Source organism: Cebidichthys violaceus, unplaced genomic scaffold (assembly GCF_023349555.1).
Source record: "Cebidichthys violaceus isolate CVI_PGR_0920_01 unplaced genomic scaffold, fCebVio1.0.p SCAF_60, whole genome shotgun sequence".
NCBI lineage: Eukaryota > Metazoa > Chordata > Actinopteri > Perciformes > Stichaeidae > Cebidichthys > Cebidichthys violaceus.
The window spans coordinates 755,362-778,285 of NW_027176817.1; the positions used below are offsets into that span (position 1 = coordinate 755,362).

Below are 22,924 nucleotides of genomic sequence, written 5' to 3' on the forward strand. Positions count from 1 at the left end.
GGCACAGAAACAGGTGAGTTCAGTAACATATTTAATATCTTTATATCGCAGACGTAACGGTGATAAAACAGTAACTTTTGTTCGGAGGCGTCATCAGGAGCTTTGCTGAAAACAAAGAGATAAATAAAGTTAAAATAAAGTAGAAGTCTAGTTTGAGCAAAGTGAAAGCAGAGATGTGTTTCTCACCAGCAGAGCTCGTCCTCTGGTTTCTATCGGCAGCAGAAAGTTTCCCAGAGCGCAGATCAAACAGGCCACGGCGAACGGGCTGAGAGCGAGAATCACCGACTGAGACATCAGCACCTGAAGTACACACAGGGTCAACACCTGAAAACTCACCTGAGAGGTTCTCTGGAGGAACACTGAACCCACCTGAGCGATGAACGGAGCGATCATTCCTCCGATCCGACTGAACGACGTACAGAAGCCCATCCCCAAAGACCGGGCCACGGTGGGATACACCTGAGACACAAAGACACCTGTTACCTGAGACCTGATCAACAAAAACCTGTTACCTGAGACCTGATCAACAAACACCTGAGACCTGATCACCAAACACCTGAGACACAAAGACACCTGTTACCTGAGACCTGATCAACAAACACCTGATACACAAAGACACCTGTTACCTGAGACCTAATCAACAAACACCTGAGACACAAAGACACCTGTTACCTGAAACCTGATCAACAAACACCTGATACACAAAGACACCTGTTACCTGAGACCTAATCAACAAACACCTGAGACACAAAGACACCTGTTACCTGAGACCTAATCAACAAACACCTGAGACACAAAGACACCTGTTACCTGAGACCTGATCAACAAACACCTGAGACACAAAGACACCTGTTACCTGAGACCTGATCAACAAACACCTGAGACACAAAGACACCTGTACCTGAGACCTGATCAACAAACACCTGAGACACAAAGACACCTGTCACCACTAAAACCAGTACAGTACAAACATACCTCAGCAGTGTAAATGTAAACCACATTAAAGTTCATGGAAACCAGAGACCGGAGCAGGAACAGCAACACTGTGAACCCGAACCTGGAGAGAAAAACAGGGACAGAAGGTCTTCATAAACCTGGAACCAGTTAGGCTGGAGGTCCTCATAAATCAGGACCGAGTCAGATTGGAGGTCCTTATAAACCAGGACCCAGTTAGGCTGGAGGTCCTCATAAACCTGGAACAAGTTGGGCTGGAGGTCCTCATAAACCTGGAACAAGTTAGGCTGGAGGTCCTTATAAATTAGGACCCAATGAGATTGGAGGTCCTTTCAGACCAGGACCCAGTGAGATTGGAGGTCCTCGTAAACCAGGACCCAGTGAAACTGTAAGAGCAGAAAGAGAAGAAGGTTCTCACATGGTGGTGCAGATGTTGAGCAACATGAAAATAATGGCCGCCCCGAGCTGCAGCAAAGTCATGCACATCTTCCGTCCCAACACATTCAGCAGACCGATGTTTAGTGGGACCACTGGAAGACAAAGGAGGACAAAGTCCAGACACATTTAACAGCTGAACTCATGAACTCAGAGTTAAACTTAATTAAACTCTTCAGGACTCACAGGCCACCTCTCCCAGACAGCTGATGAGCAGCGTCTGGTAGTCTCTGAGCTGGAAGGAGATGCAGTGACAGAGTCCGTCCTGGTTCTGGTGTTTCACCAGATGGTCTTGATCCGGATCCGTCAAACACAACAAGTTCTTCTCCAGAAGCTCCGAGCTGCTGAGCACCGAGCCGTAGTAAGTGAAGGACGCCACGAACCTGACGGACGAGAGACGCCGCGGACGCATCGATCAAACCCAGATTTAAGAATAAACATATCTAATGACAACGAAAGGTGTTCGTCAAATCCTTTACTGAACGGAGCCTGAAGGCATCACGAGGGAACCTCCTTGTTTTAAAGTTATTATTTTTAAAGTTATTATTGCTATAAATAAACATATTAATAATAACAAAAGCATGAAGTAGAAGTGAGGAGTTGTTACCATGAATACCAGAGCAGCAACGACGTCGTCCTGAACGAAGAACCGAGAAGAATCCTCCAACTTCCTCTTTGTTCCTGAGACCCAGAGAGGAAGACTCCCTCACCTTCATCATTCTGTTAAATACTATACACTATACTATTATATATACACTATACTAACATATATATACACTATACACTATACTATTATATATACTATACTAATATATACTATTATATATACACTATACACTATACTAATATATATATACACTATACACTATACTATTATATATACTATACTAATATATACTATTATATATACACTATACTAATATATATACTATTATATACTAATATATGTACTATATACTATACTATTATATACTATACTATATACGATACTATACTATATACTATACTTTTATATACTATATAATATACCATGATACTGATATATACTGTATATGTAATGAATGTATAAATATAAATGTATAGATAATTGATACTGATATGTATTGTATATGTGATGAATGTATAAATATAAATATATAGATAGTTGATCGTACCACCATCGGCTCCTCCAGTCGTCCTGGAGGAAGAGACGCTCGGTTAATTTTAGCGATTCTCTGAAGAGTCTGAAGAGCAGCTGAGACATTTCCTGCTGACACGTTATAACGAGCCGACTCAGGGATGAACTGGAGACAGAGAGACAGACAGGTGAAGACAGACAGACAAGTCAGGACAGACAGACAGGTGAAGACAGACAGACAGATGAGTGGGAGGTCCCACCTTGAAGAGGAAGATGAGGATGATACTGGGTGTGACGGAGAGACGGATCATCCACCTCCAGCCCAGAGTGGGAACCACCAGCATCCCCAGAACGATGATCAGCATGGAGCCCAACATCCAGAAGATCTGAAGCACAGAGACAGAGAGCATGCTGGGACATCTCAACCCATGACATCATCAGACAGGTGAGCTCGAGAACACAACCGAGTGAACCTCGAACGTCGTTGTCGTGAACAACCAGATTCATAAGAAGACTCACGGTGGCCAGAGGCAGCAGGACGGCTCGGTACTTCGCCGGGATGAACTCCGTCTTCAACACGAATCTGAACACCGACAACAACAACAACAAGGACAACAACAACACCGACAACAACAACAATGACAACAAGGACAACACCGACAACAACAACAAGGACAACAAAGACAACACCGACAACACAACCAGGACAACCAGGACAACAACAACAACGACAACCAGGACAACAAGGACAGCACCGACAACAACAAGGACAACACCAATGACAACAAGGACAACACAGATAACAACAACAACAAGGACAACAACAACGACAACAACAAGGACAACACAACAATGACAACCAGGACAACAAGGACACCACCGACAACAACAACGACAGCAAGGACAACACCAATGACAACAAGGACAACACCGACAAAAACAACAAGGACAACACTGACAACAACACCGACAACAACAACAACAAGGACAACAAGGACAACACCAACAACAACAACAACAAGGACAACACCAACAACAACAAAGACAACAACAAGGACAACAACGAGAAGGAGGTGAGTGTGTGTGTTGATGTGTGTGCGTATGTATGTGTTGATGTGCGTTGATGTGTGTGTGTGTGTATGTTGATGTGTGTGTGTGTGTATGTGTGTGTGCGTGTGTGTATGTTGATGTGTGTGTATGTGTGTGTGCGTGTGTGTGTGTGTGTGTGTGTGTGTGTGTGTGTGTGTGTGTGTTCTGACCCCTGAGACACTCCAGCGACTCCACAGCCCACCATGCTGCGCAGGAAGATGAACCAACCGTAGGACGGAGCGAACGAGGTGAGCAGAGAGAAGTAGGCGCTCCACACAAAGCCTCCAAACACCACCTGAGTACAAGTACACACACAGTATACACACACAGAAAATACACAAGAATATACACATCATGTGTACTATCACACAGAGGATATACGATGATAAACATGAGTCTGACCTTCCAGCGTCCGTATCTGTCAGCCAGGTATCCACTTAACACTCCACAGACCATGAAGCCAAGAAACACCATCTGAGACAAAGTACTGCATCAGTGCTCCAGTACTACAGTACTACTGCAGTACAGAGGAACTGATCGATGTATAATCAATAACCTGTGACTCACCGTGGAGACCAGAGCAACCTGCCAGTCCTCCAGACGCCACTCACACCTGATCTCTGGAGAAACCACAGCCAGCAGCATGATCTCCATGGCCTCCACGATCTACACACACACACACACACACACACACACACACATTATATTCATATATATATATTCTTTATGTTATATGTGTTGTTATGAATAAACTCACGTTGGCGCTACCCATGATGACGAACAGCATGATGTGAAAACGACCGAATCCGATCGTTTCTACGGCTTCTTCTACTGAGAACGTTTCTGTGGAGAAACCATCTTCATCATCATCATCATCATCACCACCACCAGACACACCTGAGAGGAGGGGGAGGGGCTTACCTCCAGGTAGATACAACAACGTTCCCCCAACATGGCTGACATTGACACTGATGCTTTAAACTTAATATCTGATTATAAATCATGTTTATCTCTAAAGCACAACACAGTGTTTATTGTTTTAATTAAATATATATTAATATTTATATTAATTATTTATATTTTAATATAGTTAAATAGTTTTATATAATTTTCATTCATAAACAAACATGAATTTAATCTCTTTGTTATCGGTTGTTTCAACACTTCTCCTCTCCTCTCCTCTCCTCCTCTTCTCTCTCCCTCTCCTCCTCCTCCTCCTCCTCCCCTCTCCTCTCCTCTCCTCCCCTCTTCCTCCCCTCTCCTCTCCTCTCCTCTCCTCTCCTCTCCTCTCCTCTCCTCTTCTTCTTCCTCCTCTTCTTCCTCCTCCTCCTCCTCCTCCTCCTCCTCTCCTCTCCTCTCCTCTCCTCTCCCTTCCTGGTAATGACATGGGGTCATGTGATTGGTTGGAGAGGGAGGAGGCGTCTGATTGGCTGCTGGTGTTTGTGACTCAGTGCTGTCCCTGGTGGCCTCAGGAGGAGCGACGCTGTGAATCATAAACATCTCGTCTTATTGATTATTGATGATTGATTAGACGCTCACCGTGGACTGGGTTTTTGCTGCCCTGCCCCTTGTCTGCAGGCTTCTCCTGCATCTCCACCTCCTGCAGCTGGATGGCGCTCACCAGCTGAGTCTTCATGAGATCTCCCATTGTGAGCCGTCAGCTCTGTCCCACAGGAAACATTTCATGTTCATTATCTATCATCACTTCATATTCATCATTCTATCATCATCTATCATCCATAAAGTGATCAATAACTATCATCATGAACCACACACAGGAAACACTTTTAATTAATAAAAACAGTAATACATTCAACAAAAATACAACAACTTTCATTTCCTACTCTACTCTTAAAAACATTTAATTTAATATTTAAATATTTCTTCATCGACACGTTAACGGAGAAAATGAAGAAGAGATGAATATATTATATAATATTAAATAATATAGTTTTACTGAAGTGTGAATTTCTGGTTTATATGCTGAGTTTTACATTAATATAAAATATTTATTTAAATATTTCTGTTCAATCCGAAATGAATCCACTCCGTTAATTTAAAGTATTTAATAATAATGATAATAATAATAACAATATTTATAACAATAATAATCACAGTTATACAAATATAAATAATAATAATAATAATAAAATGGTTATTTAAATCACATTGTTGTGATTGAATCAGTGTTCATGTTATTAAAGATACTTCCTGGTTCAGACTACACTGTGTTTCTATATGCATGTGTTATGATGACGCTCTTTAACTCTCTCACAATAAAACATTATGAAGTTATGACGTCATTGTGTAAACCTGACCAGCAGGTTCCAGCTCCAACAACAAACATGAAGTTATGAAGTACTTTATGAAGTACTCTATGAAGTACGAAGTGTCTGAACCTCTAAGACAGCTCTCCTTGGTTTCCGTCTCCTTCGTTCATTACGTCATTTAAACCTTTACATTATAAACGGAGAAACGCGGAGGAATCTCCGCACGATAAAGTAGATCACCGGCTATGACGCGTGGTTATGAAAGCAGAACCTGCAGACACACATTAATAATAATAATAATAATAATAATAATAATAATAATAATAATAATACAATCATGCAGGAACACTAGCTTCACGTCACGGACCTGAAGTGTCCGCGTGGCGGTGAAAGTGTTCGATGTGAAGAACTCACTCAGAACCGTGTTCTCCACACAGAGTCCGTCCGGCTGCTCGCTCTCATTCTACTGCGGGACTTCAGGCGTGAAGACCGGCTCATCGGCCGGTAACTCCGGTAAAAAGTGAAGCTGTTGTTTACCTGCCAGGTGAGTCCGGAAGTAGCATCGTCGACGTCCTCGTCACTAGGAAGCTAGTGGAGGAGGAGGAGCAGGAAGAGGAAGAGGAAGGTGTTCTCACCTGCAGCAGTTTTGTGAGTATCAAACGTCTAAAATATGATTTTAATCTCTCGTTTTAAACCTCAGAAGAAAAACAAGTGATGATCAATAAAAATCAACAACTGCAGTTTGGATTTGAACACGTTTTTAATGTTTGTTAACAATCTTTCAGACTTGTCATGTGACAACACTCACCTGTCGGCTCGAGAACAGGTGAGACTGCTGGCTGTGTTTCCAGGTCACCGAACATTAAAAGACCTTTTCCTTCGGCCTCTGTTTCCACGAGGCAGCTTCACCGGATCACACCTGGTCTGACGCGGTCACACCTGGTCTGACGCGGTCACACCTGGTCTGACGCGGTCACACCTGGTCTGATGTAATCACACCTGGTCTGATGTGGTCACACCTGGTCTGATGTAGTCACACCTGGTCTGATGTAATCACACCTGGTCTGATGTAATCACACCTGGTCTGATGTGGTCACACCTGGTCTGACGCGGTCACAGCTGGTCTGACGCGGTCACACCTGGTCTGACGCGGTCACACCTGGTCTGACGCGGTCACACCTGGTCTGACGCGGTCACACCTGGTCTGATGTAATCACACCTGGTCTGATGTGGTCACACCTGGTCTGATGTAGTCACACCTGGTCTGATGTAATCACACCTGGTCTGATGTAGTCACACCTGGTCTGATGTAATCACACCTGGTCTGATGTAATCACACCTGGTCTGATGCGGTCACACCTGGTCTGACGCGGTCACACCTGGTCTGATGTAATCACACCTGGTCTGATGTAATCACACCTGGTCTGACGCGGTCACACCTGGTCTGATGTAATCACACCTGGTCTGATGTGGTCACACCTGGTCTGATGTAGTCACACCTGGTCTGATGTAATCACACCTGGTCTGATGTAGTCACACCTGGTCTGATGTAATCACACCTGGTCTGATGTAATCACACCTGGTCTGATGCGGTCACACCTGGTCTGATGTAATCACACCTGGTCTGATGCGGTCACACCTGGTCTGACGCGGTCACACCTGGTCTGATGTAATCACACCTGGTCTGACGCGGTCACACCTGGTCTGATGTAATCACACCTGGTCTGATGTAATCACACCTGGTCTGACGCGGTCACACCTGGTCTGATGTAGTCACACCTGGTCTGAGGAGAAGCTGCACGTTGAAACAGAGTTCGAGAGGAAAAACAGGAATGTGGTTTGAATCAGAGCAAAACCTGTACGGAAGTTCGTTGATGACCAAAACAAATGATTCAAACTATCGGATGAGTGACGAACCGAAAACACACGAGCTGATGAGTTCTCAGCTGCTTTAACTTCTAAATACAGATCGCAGGTTAAAAGTACACATTCGTACCAGGTGAGTCGGTTCGTACCAGGTGAGTCGTTCGTACCAGGTGAGTCGTTCGTACCAGGTGAGTCTGGCTGTGGTTCCGGTGTGAATCTGTGTTTTGGTCATGAGCAAACATCCCCAGAGCGACTGCTCGTCTGCTGGATTCTCACTGAGGATCACAGATCTAGAAAATCTCAGAAACTATAGAAAACATTGAAGGAAAACATTCAGCAGAAGTTTGTGAAAACCTGCAGATCAGAAGTTTGACTTCTTTCTTCAATCACGACACCTGCAGGGTTTGACTTTTGTGTGTTTTTATGTGTGACTGGTTTCAGACACATCTCGGGGGCTCGTTGAGTTAGCACCATGTGATCCTGTGGGCGGGGCCAAGTCATACAGCTTGACTGACAGGTGCTAGGTCCAATCAGAAAGTCTACAGCCAGTGAAGGATGTGTTGGCACTAAAGCCAGGCAGATCTTTGAGTCCGTTCAGCAGAGCAATCACAGATAAAATATTTTATATATATATTATGTTTTCTATATAACACCATATCCATATTTACTATTACTCTTCATTTAGAATTAAAAAATATATTTAGCAAATGCAAAAAAAAACAACATGTTTCATATGAAGTATTTTTTGTCTTCTATGATTGGATGAGCGGTGGTTTCATGGTACTGTGATTAATCTCTTTGCTCAGCCTTAACTCGACGTGGAGCAACTCTTAACTATTTTTAAACTTTGTTTCAAACATCGTTTTAGCAGCATGCTAAACATTAACTGGAACATCACGAGTTGCTAAAAGCCTCAAACTGAGTCAAACATGCTGAAGAAGAGCAGAAGACGAACAAACCCTCTCGTAACCAAAACCAGATTTTTAGGAGTGACCGACTTCTTCACAACACTACAGAGAAAACAGCCAACCAGCAGAGAGAGGAACCAGTCATTCAGCTGTACAACCAGCACATGAAGATTAAGGCTGAATCAAAATGTTTGGAGTTCCCTTCAACTTAATGGGACAAGACGTCCGAAGGAGTGAGCTATCCTTATTCCTATCCATCCTGCATGACAAGATGATGTGAAACACTAACAAGGAACTGCAATAGAGAAGTATGTAATGAACATAACAGCCTTAAGGGGGCACTACTGAGGCAGTGGTGTTCTGTGGTGTACCCCAAGGTTCTATCCTGGGTCCCATTTTGTTTCCCTGGCGACCCACTAGGCCGACAAAAAAAGGTTTTACGGGTATCTCCTCTCACTGCTACACTAAAAAACGTTCAATTAGTGGTAACAATCTTGTATTTCTTGTGTACAATTAACATTTCGTCCTCTAGGGGGAACTCATGTGTACCTTTTAGTTTCTGGTTGAGATGAACGACTGGTTTCCCCGTTTATTTTTACCCATCTGTCACGTGATGAACTCATCTATAGCGTTCTGCCCATACACTGATGGATGCAACAAATCAGCAATGAAAAAAACTTGATATCAAAGCAATTAGCATTAGCGCAATTTTTTTTTTCCAATGCCACTGATACACGAACACACGAGCGAGCAGCTACGCTAAGCAACGTCTCCACAGAGAATCAAGCGCCGGCTCAAAGTCTACAGAGAGCTCAAACACAAGAAGAATACAACCATAGAACAGTAGTTAGGTCTTTTTTTTGATCAAAATAAAAATATTTAAAGTATACTTTCATATATAAGCAAGAAAAATAAGTAACATCTCAATACTCCAATAATAACTCTTACATTAATATTGTGCTCATTGGGATTCTATCTCTTTACAGATATTCATATTAATTCTTATGGATATTTATATATACTTTTTTCCTGTTTTGCGTCCCCTTGCCGTAAGAACTGTACGCCACCTCCAGCTGTTGACAGTTCAAAGACCTCATTGATATGGTTTATGAACGGAGACCTGATCCCTGTGGCTGATGGGAGTGTGGAAGGCAATAAGTGGTCAATGAGGAGATGCTATGAGGCTGGCGATTAGCACCACTGAAGGTCCAGAATGACAATCCACTTCAGAACTTCAGGAGGGACGATTGAATCCAGAAGGTCAGGAGGCACCATCGACTTCCGGAATGACTGGAAGGAAGATCCATCCAGAATGTACGAAAAGACGAGTGTCTTCAGGTGTTCAAAATTAATGATCCACTCCAGAATTTCAAGAGGGACCATCCACTCCACTGGGTCAGGAGGGACAATCTTCTGGGATGATCTGCTCTAGAGGGTCAGGAGGGACCATTCAATCCAGAACTCTAGCAAGAATCATTCATTCTGGAAGATAAGGAGAGATGAAGCATTCCAGATTTTCAGGACTAAATGGCCACTCCAGAAGGTCATGCTCCAAAACTTCAAGAGAGACGAAAAAACTCGAGGAGGGATGAACTACCTTAGAAGGTCAGGAGAGACCATCCGCTCCAGGAAGGTCAGGAAGGATGTTCCACTCAAGACCATCTTGGGGGAGGGTCTATTCCAGAAGTTAAGGGAAAGTCCACTTCACAAGGCCAGAAGGGAGCATCCACTGTAGAGCTCCAGGAGGGACGATCCACGCTGGAAGGTCATAGGGGGACCATTCCCTTCAGATGGTCGAGAGCAACCATCCACTCCACAGTCGACTCCAGTGGGTCAGGAGAGATGATTTTCTCCAGAAGGCCAGGAAGGACCATCTATTCATCAATCCCAGAGGGATCATCCCTTCCAGAAGGTTGAGAGCAACCATCCACTCCAGAAGGTCAAGAAGGATGATCTACTCTGGAGGTTTAGGAAGGATGATCATCGAATGATACACTCCAGGAAGCACTTTAATGGAAACGTGAAGAGTCAAACCCTAATGTCTAATGAAACACTGAGCTGAAGGATGACGGACAGACAGACGGGACCCTGTAAAGTACCGGAGGTCATTCAGTCAGGAGACACTGTCTTTTTTTTCAGGCGTGGATTGTGGTCCAGAGTCATTTTGGGTTTAGCGGCACAGACGTAGGTTAGCTCAAGAGAGTCCAGAATGTGGATCAGTTAGTTATAGGGTTTTAATCCAGTCTTTACAGGCTCTAAGTGGTTTAAAACAATATTGGTTGAAACCAGTTGATTGAAACCAGTTGAGTTCTGATCCAAGCAGGTCCAGACCAGTCTAAGGGTAGCTGGTCACTGCAGTCTGTTTCTGGGCCAGACGTCGCAGTTCCTCCCTGATAGCCTTTATAAGGGAGGCGGAGGTGTGGGCAGAGGGGGAGGCGTCCTCTGGCGGGTACTCTGGAGTCGGTGAGGTCAGAAAGAGAGGAGGAGCCGATGGGTCTCGTAACGAGGAGCTGGGCATCTGGAAAACAGAGGAAGAGGAGAACTCAGGAAACGACAGCACCTGTAGGACGAAGGGAGAGAGAGAGAGAGACAGAGGGTGAGGCCAAGACCAGAAAATAGATCCAGATGAAAGACATGAAGAGAAACTGCAAAGAAATTGATGACAACAGACGTTAGTTGTTGTTTAACAGCTACCATCCTTGGCAGACTCGTAACTGAACAACATGAGGGTCAGCAGGGTCTTAAGGCACGGACTGATCTTGACTTGTTTCAATGCTCTCGACTGGACTGGTCTGATCAGTACTGGTCTGCATGGACTGCTCAGCACTGGTCCGAATTGGAATCGAAAGGATTTCTCTTGACAGGCCAGGGCATGTCTAGACTGGACTCTTCATTTTACTACTCCCCACTACAGACTCACACTCTCTCTGCTGGCTCCTGGTCTGGAAAGGTCCTGGTCTGAGTGCTGCTGGTTCCAGCTGGAGCCAGTGGGACCAGACATGCTGCGACCCACCCCAGGGTACGCGCCAATCTGACTAGACAAACCCACCTGGGTCAAGTGGTGGAGTTGCGCACCTGGAGGTCAATAAATGTAACAGAAGAGGAAGAGAAACACGCATTTAAGTGCTATTGAGTTTCAGTGTAGCAGGATGTCAAAATCAGCAATGTGCTGCATATGCAAACGACTGTACCTGTGCTGCCCCCTACAGGTCGTGGTCTGGACGAGGAGGGGGGGTCCTCGTACGGCCCTCTACTGGAGTAAACCGACTCCTGCAGCTGTTCTCCAGTAGAAACATACCCTGCTGAGCTTAGACCCTGCCTGTATAAAACACACAGAGAATCAGCACTGGTTCAGGTCCAGATTACAGACATGGACCTGGTTTTAAATTGCACTGACACTGACCTATGCAGCAGGCCCTGGACTGATGTTGGAGACATTCCCAGCTCTGCGTATCTCTGCAGAAAGAATGAAAGAAGAGGAAAATTAAAACTGAACATGGAGTCATGACAGACTGAAAACGGCTGACACACTCACAGCAGAGAAGGGGCTTTGGGAGGGGGCAGCTGGGTAAGAGCCCCACTGCCTGCCTGGGGGGGGACGGGCCTGGGGAGAGGGGCTGGGCAGGGCGGGGCTTACCCCGCTCAACCCGGCGCTGCCCTGCGAGGACGGCGACACCAGGGCGAAGGCGTCATCCAGAAGGCAGTGCATCTGCTGCCGTGCCTCCTCGATTGAGGGCTGGGGGGGCATATAGGGGGGCGGGGCTGAGTCAAACACCTCGTCAGTAGGGGAGGGGCTGCCGTGGTCCGGGGGCAGGTCAGGGTCCGACTAGAGCAAAGAGAGAATAAAGAGAAAGTGTTTAGTGTGTTCCAAATCATTGTGATACCCCAATAATTGGCGCACACTCTCCGGACCCCCTTTTTAAAAATGGAACCACCACCTCGGTCTGCCTCTCCACAGCCACTGTCCACAACTTCCACATGACACTTAAAAGACAGTCCAACAATGTCCAGAGCCATTAGGATTTTATAATAATTGATATACGATACAAAGAAAAAAGGAACCAAAACGCTACCCTGAGGAACTCATTCAATGGATGTGGGATCAGAACCACCAGAAGGACAGAGCTGTACTGCTACCTGGTTAAACCTGGTTTTCGTCTCACCATGTAGGCCACGTTGTTGAATCCCGGGTATTTCCTGTAGGTGGCACTGTGATCGGTGAGCAACCGGTCTCGGTCCGTATCGGGAAGACTTCCGGGTCCTGGCTGAGCTCGCCGACCTCGAGGAGAGCGTCTCCCTCTGGAGAAGACAAAGACACCGTTTTTCCTTTACAGCCCAGACTTTATTTATGAATATAGTAAATAATAAACAGTATGAGTTGAGTTAACTCTAGAGGATTCTCAGGTCTGACCTCCTCCTGGAGTCGGTGGGGGTGGGGGGCGAGTGGTTGTCGCCCTGCAGGATGCAGTCCATGTGGTCGTGGGCGGAGCTGTAGAGACGCTGCGCCACCTCGCTCTGCACCGGCCCGTCTCCGAATGCATCCATGATGTCATCCATGGAGGGAAACTCGCACTGGCCCCGCCTCTTGGCGCGCTGCCGGAGTTTGTTCCTGTGGTGCTCGATCTCAGACTTGTGTCTCAGCGCCACCTGCAGGAAAAACACAGGAGAACAACGACGAACAGACATTGTGATGAAGTACCTCTGAGAGACATTAGTTAAGAATCATGCCAGGAAACATTTCCCGTACAAATATCATTTGACCTGCCAGAAATGTCAGCCTGACCCAGACAAAGAGGAAGAAGTCCAGATGTGTTCTGTTTTTGGTTCAGTCGAAGGGATTTGATTGGTGGACTGTGGCGTGAGGTACAGTCCACCAAAGGTATAAAGCCAGACGTAAGCACTCTGACAATTTGGATTCGTTGTGAACTTGTCATTGTGCGCAATAAACGATCCCCGCTGGTTGCAACTCCAAGAACTGCGTCTCTCTGGGCACGGTTTTTATCAGCGGCGGCGTTCTCACCTCTGTGCTGACCTTCTCGGTGAGGGTGGGGCTCAGGTGCGACGGCGGACTCGGTCGCGGCTGCATGGCGATCAGCTGCACCTTGTTGGCCTGACGACGCGTCCCGTCGGACGAACCGCGGGACAGACGGTCGACGTGGTCGAAGATGGAGGACGAGGACAGGAGCTCGTCGGGACCGCTGCCTGATGGAGCGACAGGTGAGAATAACAACGTATGAGAACGGAGGCTCCACCTTCTCCACCAGCTCATCAACATCTGATCAATCCATGAGATGAAGGTATTGATCAGCTTTAATCAGGAGATGAAGGTAGAAACTTACCCAACTTGTTCCTCCCTTCAGTCCAGAAGCATCAAAAAGAAAAGACATGACACGGATCTGATTAGCCCATTCAACCTCCTCCTCTTCCTCTCTCTTCTCTCTTCCTCCTCTTCCACTCTCTTCTCTCCTCTTCTCTCCTCCTCCTCTTCCTCTCTCTTCTCTCCTCCTCTTCCTCTCTCTTCTCTCCTTCTCCTCTCCTCCTCTTCCTCTCTCTTCTCTCCTCTTCTTCCTCTTCCTCTCCTCCTTTTCCTCTCTCCTCCTCCTCCTCTTCCACTCTCTTCTCTTCTCTCCTGCTCCTCTTCCGCTCTCTTCTCTCCTCTTCCTCTCTCCTCTTCCTCCTCCTCTCTCTTCTCTCCTCCTCCTCTCCTCTTCCTCTCTCCTCCTCCTCTCTCTTCTCTCCTCTTCTTCCTCTTCCTCTCCTCCTTTTCCTCTCTCCTCCTCCTCCTCTTCCACTCTCTTCTCTTCTCTCCTGCTCCTCTTCCGCTCTCTTCTCTCCTCTTCCTCTCTCCTCTTCCTCCTCCTCTCTCTTCTCTCCTCCTCCTCTCCTCTTCCTCTCTCCTCCTCCTCTCTCTTCTCTCCTCCTCTTCCTACTCTCTCTTTTCTCCTCCTCCTCTTCCTCTCTATTTTCTCCTCTTTCTCTCTATTTTCTCATCCTCTTCCTCTCTCCTCTCTCTCAGGTGTTTTTTATTCTTAATCAGCTGTTTCCTTATGACACAGTAGATCTCTAGGAAACCTCTCTCTCACACACACACACACACACACACACACACACACACACACACACACACACACACACACACACACACACACAAACATCAAACATCAAACAGTTCAGCTAGTGATGTCACAGTGTGTCTGACCATTTTTGGGCGTCTTCCTGTGCTGCTTCCCCTCGCTGGGCGTGGCCACAGGTCGAGTGCTTTCTTCTGCCGATTCTCTGCTGCTCGATTGGTCGCTGCCTAACGAGTCTCCGTCTGACGGGCTGAGTCTGGAGGACGAAAGACGGCACTTTAATGTTTAATGGAACTGTTTTGTGGCCATTATTATTTAAACCTGAACCTGGGCGTCGTACCTGCCCCGGCGGCGGCTGTTCCGTGCAACCTTCGTGGACGAGCCTTTAGATTTGGGGGTGTTGAGGTCTCCGCCGTCGGAGGGCGTGGCCTCCTTGGCGGGGGCCGGCAGCGGGCCGGGCTCCTGGATCACCATGATGTCGTCTTTGCTGTGTTGACCCAGGTGCAGTTTTGCAAAGTCGAAGCCTTTGACGCTCGGAGCCTGAAGCTGAGAAGAGGACACGGTGATCAGCTGCGAGCGTGGACGGCAGGAAAGACAGAACTACTTCCTGTTGGCCTCTGACCTTCTGCCTCTGCTGGATGGTGTTGATGGCGTCCGGCTGGAACTCCAGCTTCTCTGAGCCGCACAGCTTCCAGTAGAGGATGATGATGATGAAGACAGCCAGCAGGACGGGGACGACCACTCCGACGATCAGCCAGATGCTGCTGCTCTGAGTCTCCGCTGGAGGGACAGACAGGATCTCCACAGCTGGAGAGGGGGGAGAGACAGGTGAGGGGCAGGTGAGAGAGAAGACAGAGACAGGTGAGAGACAGGTGAGAGAGAAGACAGAGAGGTGAGAGAGAGGTGAGAGACAGGTGAGAGACGGGTGAGAGAGAAGACAGAGACAGGAGAGGAACAGGTGAGAGAGAAGACAGAGACAGGAGAGGAACAGGTGAGAGAGAAGACAGAGACAGATGAGAGACAGGTGAGAGAGGACAGAGACAGGAGAGAGACAGGTGAGAGAAAGGGGGTAGACAGGTTAGAGAGAGGACAGAGACAGGTGAGGAACAGGTGACTTCTCTGGACTCACGTTGGGCGATCGGCCTCTGGACTCGGTGTCCGAGGACAATGGCGGCTCTCTGAAGGTCCAGACGGTTCAGGGTGACCGCCATTGCCTCAGCAGGTATCCGTTCACCACCTGGACCCTCCACGAAGTAGAAGACCTCCAGAGGACGCTCCGCCCCCGACAGCCTCGCCACCCGCACCACCTGAGAAACGACAGGTTAAAGGTGAAGAAGATATTCAGGAGAGCGATTTTCACCGGGTTGTAATCTCTGTACAGGTGTGTTGATAGAGTTGTGTTGATGCAGGTGTGTTGATACATGTGTGTTGATAGAGGTGTGTTGATACATGTGTGTACATACAGGTGTGTTGATACATGTGTGTTGATACAAGTGTGTACATACAGGTGTGTTGATACAGGTGTGTTGATACAGGTGTGTACATACAGGTGTGTTGATACATGTGTGTTGATACAGGTGTGTACATACAGGTGTGTTGATACATGTGTGTACATACAGGTGTGTTGATACAGGTGTGTTGATACAGGTGTGTACATACAGGTGTGTTGATACATGTGTGTTGATACAGGTGTGTACATACAGGTGTGTTGATACAGGTGTGTTGATACAGGTGTGTACATACAGGTGTGTTGATACATGTGTGTTGATACAGGTGTGTACATACAGGTGTGTTGATACATGTGTGTACATACAGGTGTGTTGATACAGGTGTGTTGATACAGGTGTGTACATACAGGTGTGTTGATACATGTGTGTTGATACAGGTGTGTACATACAGGTGTGTTGATACAGGTGTGTTGATACAGGTGTGTACATACAGGTGTGTTGATACATGTGTGTACATACAGGTGTGTTGATACAGGTGTGTACATACAGGTGTGTTGATACAGGTGTGTTGGTACAGGTGTGTTGATACATGTGTGTTGATACAGGTGTGTAGATACAGGTGTGTACATACAGGTGTGTTGGTACAGGTGTGTTGATACAGGTGTGTTGAGACAGGTGTGTTGAGACAGGTGTGTTGATACAGGTGTTGATAGAGGTGTGTTGAGACAGGTGTGTACATACAGGTGTGTTGATAGAGGTGTGTACATAGAGGTGTGTTGATACATGTGTGTTGGTACAGGTGTGTACATACCTGCAGACTGTTGTTGCCCACAGCTGTAGCTCTGCTCCAGCGCCTCCTGCTGGTGACCTGCAGACTCTCCTCCAGCAGCAGAGCCAGACGCCTCTCCAGACGAGCTTTAAAACTCCTCTCGGCCACCATCTGCTCCTGAACTCCCAACAGGACTGAAGCCAAACACACAGTCAACAATATTCTTTTAGAAAATTCCACCAAAAGGCCGAAGCAGAGGTGTTCTCACCTGTACGGACCCAGGTGGAGCGCAGGTGGTGAGACGTGTTCAGCTCAGGGTAGTGGAAAGCTGTTTAACACACATGTTTAACACATTTAAAAGTGGGTTTTTCACACATTTATATATTTCATATATGTGAAAAACACAAACAAACTTCGTACGTTCTGCGATCTGAAGGGCAGGAAATCCGACGTAGAAGCTGAACTCGACCAGACTGAGCTTCCTCAGGTGTTCGCTGACCTCTGACCCCAGCAGATAGTCCCGTCCATCACGCACCGCGAAGGTGATGTCGACGGAAATCTTCTGCTCGGCCACCGCCGCCGCCACCGCCACCGCCACCGCCACCGGCCGGCTCACGGACATGGAGATGTTCAACAGCTGGAGAACACACAGGTGTTCAGATGCTGCTGAATCTTTTTGAAAGAACTCATTCATTCATTTTGAAGGTGAGACGCTCACCTGTACGGTGACGTTTCCGGCCTCCTGCGATCGTCTCCGCGTCTCGGCGTACGCCATCATCAGCCCTCTCTCGACGCGCTCGCTGAAGTTACAGACTCTGACGTCGATGTGGGCGGGGACGAACTGCAGCACAGAGTGCATCTGGTACCTGAGGTCAGGTACGGTGTAGAGCGGCGACACGGTGGGAACCGGGCCGGAACCGCGTGGCAGCGGTTGGCGGAGGGCATTGATGACCGACATGGCGGTGAAGATCGACGGTCCCGACACGACGCGGAAGGCAAAACTGGACGGAGTTCTCAGGAACTGAGATAGAGACAGACAGCTGCCAATCATCTGACAACAACAGCTTTAATCAATCAATCAATCAATTACAACAGGTGAGTGTTGTACCTGGAGCTCTACTGAACGGTTGAACTCTCTCTTCAGAAGATCTCTGACTTGAGTGAAACCTGCTGATGAACCTTTGGAACTGACTGCAGGAGAAAAAAAAAACAGATCAGCTGACCAAGATCTTTCTGTCACGTGACCTACAGGACCCGGTGTGCTTTCTGTCACGTGACCTACTCACCTACTCTGACCAGGTACATCTCCGGCTTGGTGATGTTACACAGGTACTGTCTGGTGGGCGGGGTCTGGGCCATTCTGGGTGTCGTGACCGGGGGGGCTCTGGTCAGGCTGATGGCTGTGATCTGTGTGGTGGTGGTGATGGCAGTGGTAGTGGTTGTGGCCTTGGTGGTGGTCCTGGTGGGTGGAGCCTTCACTGGCTTCTCCGTGACCACTGGAGGCCTCTCTGGTCTGTCAGGGCGGGTAGGAGGTCCTAGCGGGGGAGGGGGAGGTACCCGGCCGGTGGTGTTGGAAGGGGGACGAGGACGAGGAGGTGGTCTGCCCGGTGATGGGACACGTTCTTTGGGTTTTAGATCAGGAGGAGAAGCAGTTTTTATGGTGGTTGGCGGTGGAGGTGGCTTCTCCTCACCTGCAAGAGTGGGTGAGAGGGTGAGGGGAGGGGTGGGCCCCTCTAGAGGACGCTTGGACTCCTGTTCTGGAAGAGGACCAGAGCTTGGGGATGGAGAGGAAGATGAAGAGGGACGAGGGGTTTGTGTTGTTGTGGGAGTGATGGGGGATTTGGAGACCACAGGGTCCTGGTCTCTTTCCCTCTCTCTCTCCCTCTCTCTCTCCCGAGCCAGCAAGTTGGTGTAGTACTCCATACTGTTCATGTCCGGCAGCAGCAGCTCCGTCGGCTCCAGAGGCATCATGTCCTCCAGGTCATAGTCGTCGTCCCAGTTTGGGAAGACGTCCGGATGGGAGGGGCGAGTGTGCAGCGGGATGCTGGGGGTGGAGGAAGAGGGTGAGAGAGGGAGGCGTGAGGAAAGGGGGACAGTGGGACGGGCGGGGAAGGCGGTGTCGTAGGAGACCCAGTCCCCTCCTAGGTCCTCGTCATAGGGGTGGTTGGGTAGTGGTGTGGCCAGGGCCAGCTCCTCCCCGTCAGGCACCATGAAGGACAGAGTCTCCAGGTAGTCTCCGGAGCCCCACTCTTCTTCCTCCAGGGAGGGGCCCTGCTCCCAGGGGGGAGGAGGGGTGAGGGTGGGCTGGGTGTGTTGGGGGGGCAGGGCTGGGGGAAGGCTGGGGGACAGGAGGTCCGGAGGTCTCAGCAGGAGGTGGATCCCCTGAGCGCCAGAGTCCGAGTCCTCTGCTGAGCCGCCAGCGCCACCGCTGTTACCGTGGTAACCGGGATCCGAAATCTGAGGGCTGAGGGCTGGGAGTCCAGAAGGGGAGGAGGGCGACGATGAAGGACGAGACGGAGAGTCCGCCGTCCTGTTGAAGTCCAGCACACCTGTGAGGCAAAGAGAAGGGTTAAATTAACTTTAACTTTCACTGTATTTTCCCAGACCAAAACTAAGGGGACCGTACCAAAACTAAGGGACCGTACCAAAACTAAGAGCACCGTACCAAAACTAAGAGCACCGTACCAAAACTAAGGGGACCGTACCAAAACTAAGAGCACCGTACCAAAACTAAGGGGCTGTACCAAAACAAAGAGCATCGTACCAAAACTAAGGGACCGTACCAAAACTAAGGGGCTGTACCAAAACAAAGAGCACCGTACCAAAACTAAGGGGCTGTACCAAAACAAAGAGCACCGTACCAAAACTAAGGGGCTGTACCAAAACAAAGAGCACCGTACCAAAACTAAGGGGGCCGTACCAAAACTAAGGGACCATAACAAAACTAAGGGGACCGTACCAAAACTAAGGGACCATAACAAAACTAAGGGGACCGTACCAAAACTAAGGGACCGTACCAAAACTAAGAGCACCGTACCAAAACTAAGGGACCATACCAAAACTAAGGGGCTGTACCAAAACAAAGAGCACCGTACCAAAACTAAGGGACCGTACCAAAACTAAGAGCACCGTACCAAAACTAAGGGACCGTACCAAAACTAAGAGCACCGTACCAAAACTAAGAGCACCGTACCAAAACTAAGGGACCGTAACAAAACTAAGGGACCGTAACAAAACTAAGGGACCGTAACAAAACTAAGGGGACCGTACCAAACTGCAATAAAAAATAAAAAATTAAAAAAATTAAATAAAATTCTATGACCTTAATTATGAATTATTTCCTCATGAATATTATGTTTTAATAGTTTAGATTGTTACATTCATTCAAACACAGCCTCCTACACACACACACACACACTCTCATCTGCTGCTGGCCTCGTTGCCATGGTGACGCCGTGCTTTGCGGCAGCATCACGTGCCGAAAAGAGACGCGAGAGGTGACACGAGTCATCTGTATTCAGGAGGCAACGCCTTCAAATACACACACACACACACACACACACATACACACAGAGAGAGAGAGAGAGAGAGAGAGAGAGAGAGAGAGAGAGAGAGAGAGAGCGAGAGAGAGAGAGAGAGAGAGAGAGAGAGAGAGAGAGAGACATTTCAGTCGGGATGTCCCCATCAAGCTTTTTAAATGAATGAATGATGAATGAATGAATGATGCCTGACTTCACGTCTTAATATAATGCTAACAGTAACATTTAAATGTACATGTATGACTAAATGTAGAATAATGCTTGATTAGATAATATGTATCATGATCTTGTTGTGTCTGACTCAGTGGGAAGACTTCACATCTCCTTATAAGGAAGTTCCTGATTCATAAAGTCAGAACCTACCTGCAGCAGGTGAGCTTGACGTCACCACAGAAACCAGAGTGCCGGCAACCAGCAGAATCACACCGAGTGTGCGTTTGCACGCTGAGGTTCTGGGGTCCATCCCGGTCCCGGCCCCGGTCCCACACCTGGAGCCCCGCGGGATCACAGGGTCCATCAGCGTCCTCAAAGGGCCGCCGGTCTGATCCCGGTACAGAGAGCCGAGCGGCCGTCAGGAGGACCTGAACCAGGAGAGACATAAGTACTCAGGTCTACTTCAGTAAAAGTACTAATACAACAGAGTACAAGTACTTTGTTACAAGTAACAGTCCTGCATTTAAAATACTCCTATCAAAATATACTTAAAGTGGCAAAAGTATCCCTGAGTACAGAGCTCCTGATTAATCAAACGACATCCTATAATACAGACAGAGAAGACATATATATATATATATATATATATATATATATATATATATATATATAAAAATTATATATAGTACATATTATATATTTATTATTTTTATATATAGTTTACACAGTATATAATATATTGTATATAGAATATATTATATAGAATATATATAGATATATATATATATATATTTTATCTATAGTATATATATATATAATATGCATTATGTATGTATATTATATGTACTACGTATATAATATGTATTTTATATATTATATATATATAGATATCATATTTTATATATATTATATTTATAAATATTTTGTTATATAGTATAACAGATACTAGTACTATACATCATAGATATACAATACTAGTATCTGTTATTATATAATATATAAAATAGATAGTATATATAACAGATACTAGTACTATACATCATAGATATATAATACTAGTATCTGTTATTATATGTCCGTTCATCTTCTGTTCGGGCCCGGTTCAGCCTCCACCAGGCCGCTTCTACCTCCGCTTGTCCGGTTCGGTCCGGCTCAGTTCCCTCTCACACTGACCCGATTACCGGAGAGATAACGAGCACCGGCCCGTCCGTCCTCCGCGGACACACCGGGCATGACTGCTGCTTTTATCCCGCTCCACAGTCACCGAACCGGGGTTAGAGTGCCCTAATTACCCGGTCCGGTCCGGTCCAACGCCGGTTTAACGTGTCCACGACCCTGATTCTGATCCTTATAATGAACCTGATAGTAGTCCTGGTCCAGAGCCGCCTCCCTTCTCTCTGTAACGAGCTGAGAGCCGCAGCCGGAGCCTCCACAACCGAGCCGAGGCGATGCGGATCAGCCCCCCACCCACCACCACCCACCGACACCGTTCACCGACAGACCGTTCATAGAGCGGAACCGAGCCGAGCCGAGCCGTGTTACCGTCAGCATGCGTTCTGTCGCTCACAGAGGAGACCTACCTGCCATCCTGGAGATGCGGATCGGGCGCGTCACGCCTCCAGAGCCGCGCGGCGCGCTCCCTGCGCGGGGACGGAGGAGGCGGAGGGTCGCTGCAGAATCACTCCTTCCTCCTTCCTCCTCCTCTCTGTCCGCAGTCTGCCTCACCTCGAAACGGTGATCTGGACCCGTCCGTGCCGGTCCCGGATCCGTGTCACGTCCGTGCCGGTCCCGGTCTCGGTACCAGTCCGACCCGGCTCCGCCTGCTGCTGCTGAGCGTCAGTGGATCAAATCTAGTATTCAAACGACATCTTGCTTCTCCTCGTCTCTCCTCACACAGAGACGCTTCTACATCAGAGCTGAACACGGAGCAGTTCTGCAGACGGACCCTGACGGGACCTGGACTTCAGACGGGTCCGGTCTGACTGAGAATCCAGCTGCAGAGGTTCAGAGAGAACCAGTCCGGTTTAATGGGAACCATCACTGACAAAAAGAACACACATGAAATACAATATGTGTCTTTGTGTATGAAACACAAACAGTTTATTATCAATAATGATATTAATAAGAACTCATTGATCTACGGTGTCCTGGAGGACCTTCTTAAAGACTCTAGCACCCCCCAGAGGAACCAAAGCACACTGTTACTATTAAAGGCCTCAGTCCTCCTGTCAGAGCACTTACCTTCACAGTTAGCATCTAAGATAGCTTAGCATCAAAGCTAAGCCATGCTCATAATAGCAATATA

General features: G+C 47.5%; 2 protein-coding genes across 6 annotated transcripts; both read right to left on the reverse strand.

The window, feature by feature from the left end:
• Positions 1-18: 18 nt before the first annotated feature.
• Positions 19-6,442, reverse strand: svopl (SVOP-like). Of its 3 annotated transcripts, none has more exons than XM_068734008.1 (16): positions 6,403-6,442; positions 5,135-5,258; positions 4,353-4,438; positions 4,163-4,261; positions 3,998-4,069; positions 3,766-3,890; positions 3,026-3,089; positions 2,767-2,892; positions 2,544-2,672; positions 1,997-2,070; positions 1,576-1,772; positions 1,373-1,484; positions 976-1,057; positions 370-459; positions 187-300; positions 19-105 (listed from the first exon to the last, which is right to left on the reverse strand). In XM_068734008.1, the coding sequence occupies exons 2-16, from the start codon at positions 5,241-5,243 to the stop codon at positions 94-96; spliced, it is 1,491 nt and encodes a 496-aa protein (XP_068590109.1). In that variant the 5' UTR covers positions 5,244-5,258; positions 6,403-6,442; the 3' UTR covers positions 19-93. The 3 variants fall into 3 exon arrangements, with proteins under 3 accessions (XP_068590109.1, XP_068590108.1, XP_068590110.1); XM_068734007.1 differs by lacking the exon at positions 6,403-6,442 and adding an exon at positions 6,280-6,396; XM_068734009.1 differs by lacking the exon at positions 6,403-6,442 and adding an exon at positions 6,233-6,396.
• A 172-nt stretch (positions 6,443-6,614) lies between these two features.
• On the reverse strand, positions 6,615-22,497 carry si:dkeyp-27e10.3 (UPF0606 protein KIAA1549). Of its 3 annotated transcripts, none has more exons than XM_068734049.1 (21): positions 22,200-22,497; positions 20,830-21,047; positions 18,214-19,476; positions 18,036-18,118; positions 17,646-17,948; positions 17,348-17,564; positions 17,196-17,255; positions 16,970-17,121; positions 15,840-16,017; positions 15,333-15,517; positions 15,051-15,250; positions 14,839-14,966; positions 13,979-13,993; positions 13,660-13,841; positions 13,051-13,286; positions 12,803-12,938; positions 12,175-12,465; positions 12,043-12,095; positions 11,831-11,958; positions 11,560-11,714; positions 6,615-11,199 (listed from the first exon to the last, which is right to left on the reverse strand). In XM_068734049.1, the coding sequence occupies exons 2-21, from the start codon at positions 20,981-20,983 to the stop codon at positions 10,975-10,977; spliced, it is 4,344 nt and encodes a 1,447-aa protein (XP_068590150.1). In that variant the 5' UTR covers positions 20,984-21,047; positions 22,200-22,497; the 3' UTR covers positions 6,615-10,974. The 3 variants fall into 3 exon arrangements, with proteins under 3 accessions (XP_068590150.1, XP_068590151.1, XP_068590149.1); XM_068734050.1 differs by having other exon boundaries at positions 12,277-12,465; positions 15,051-15,256; XM_068734048.1 differs by having other exon boundaries at positions 15,051-15,256.
• Between the last annotated feature and the right edge of the window lie 427 nt (positions 22,498-22,924).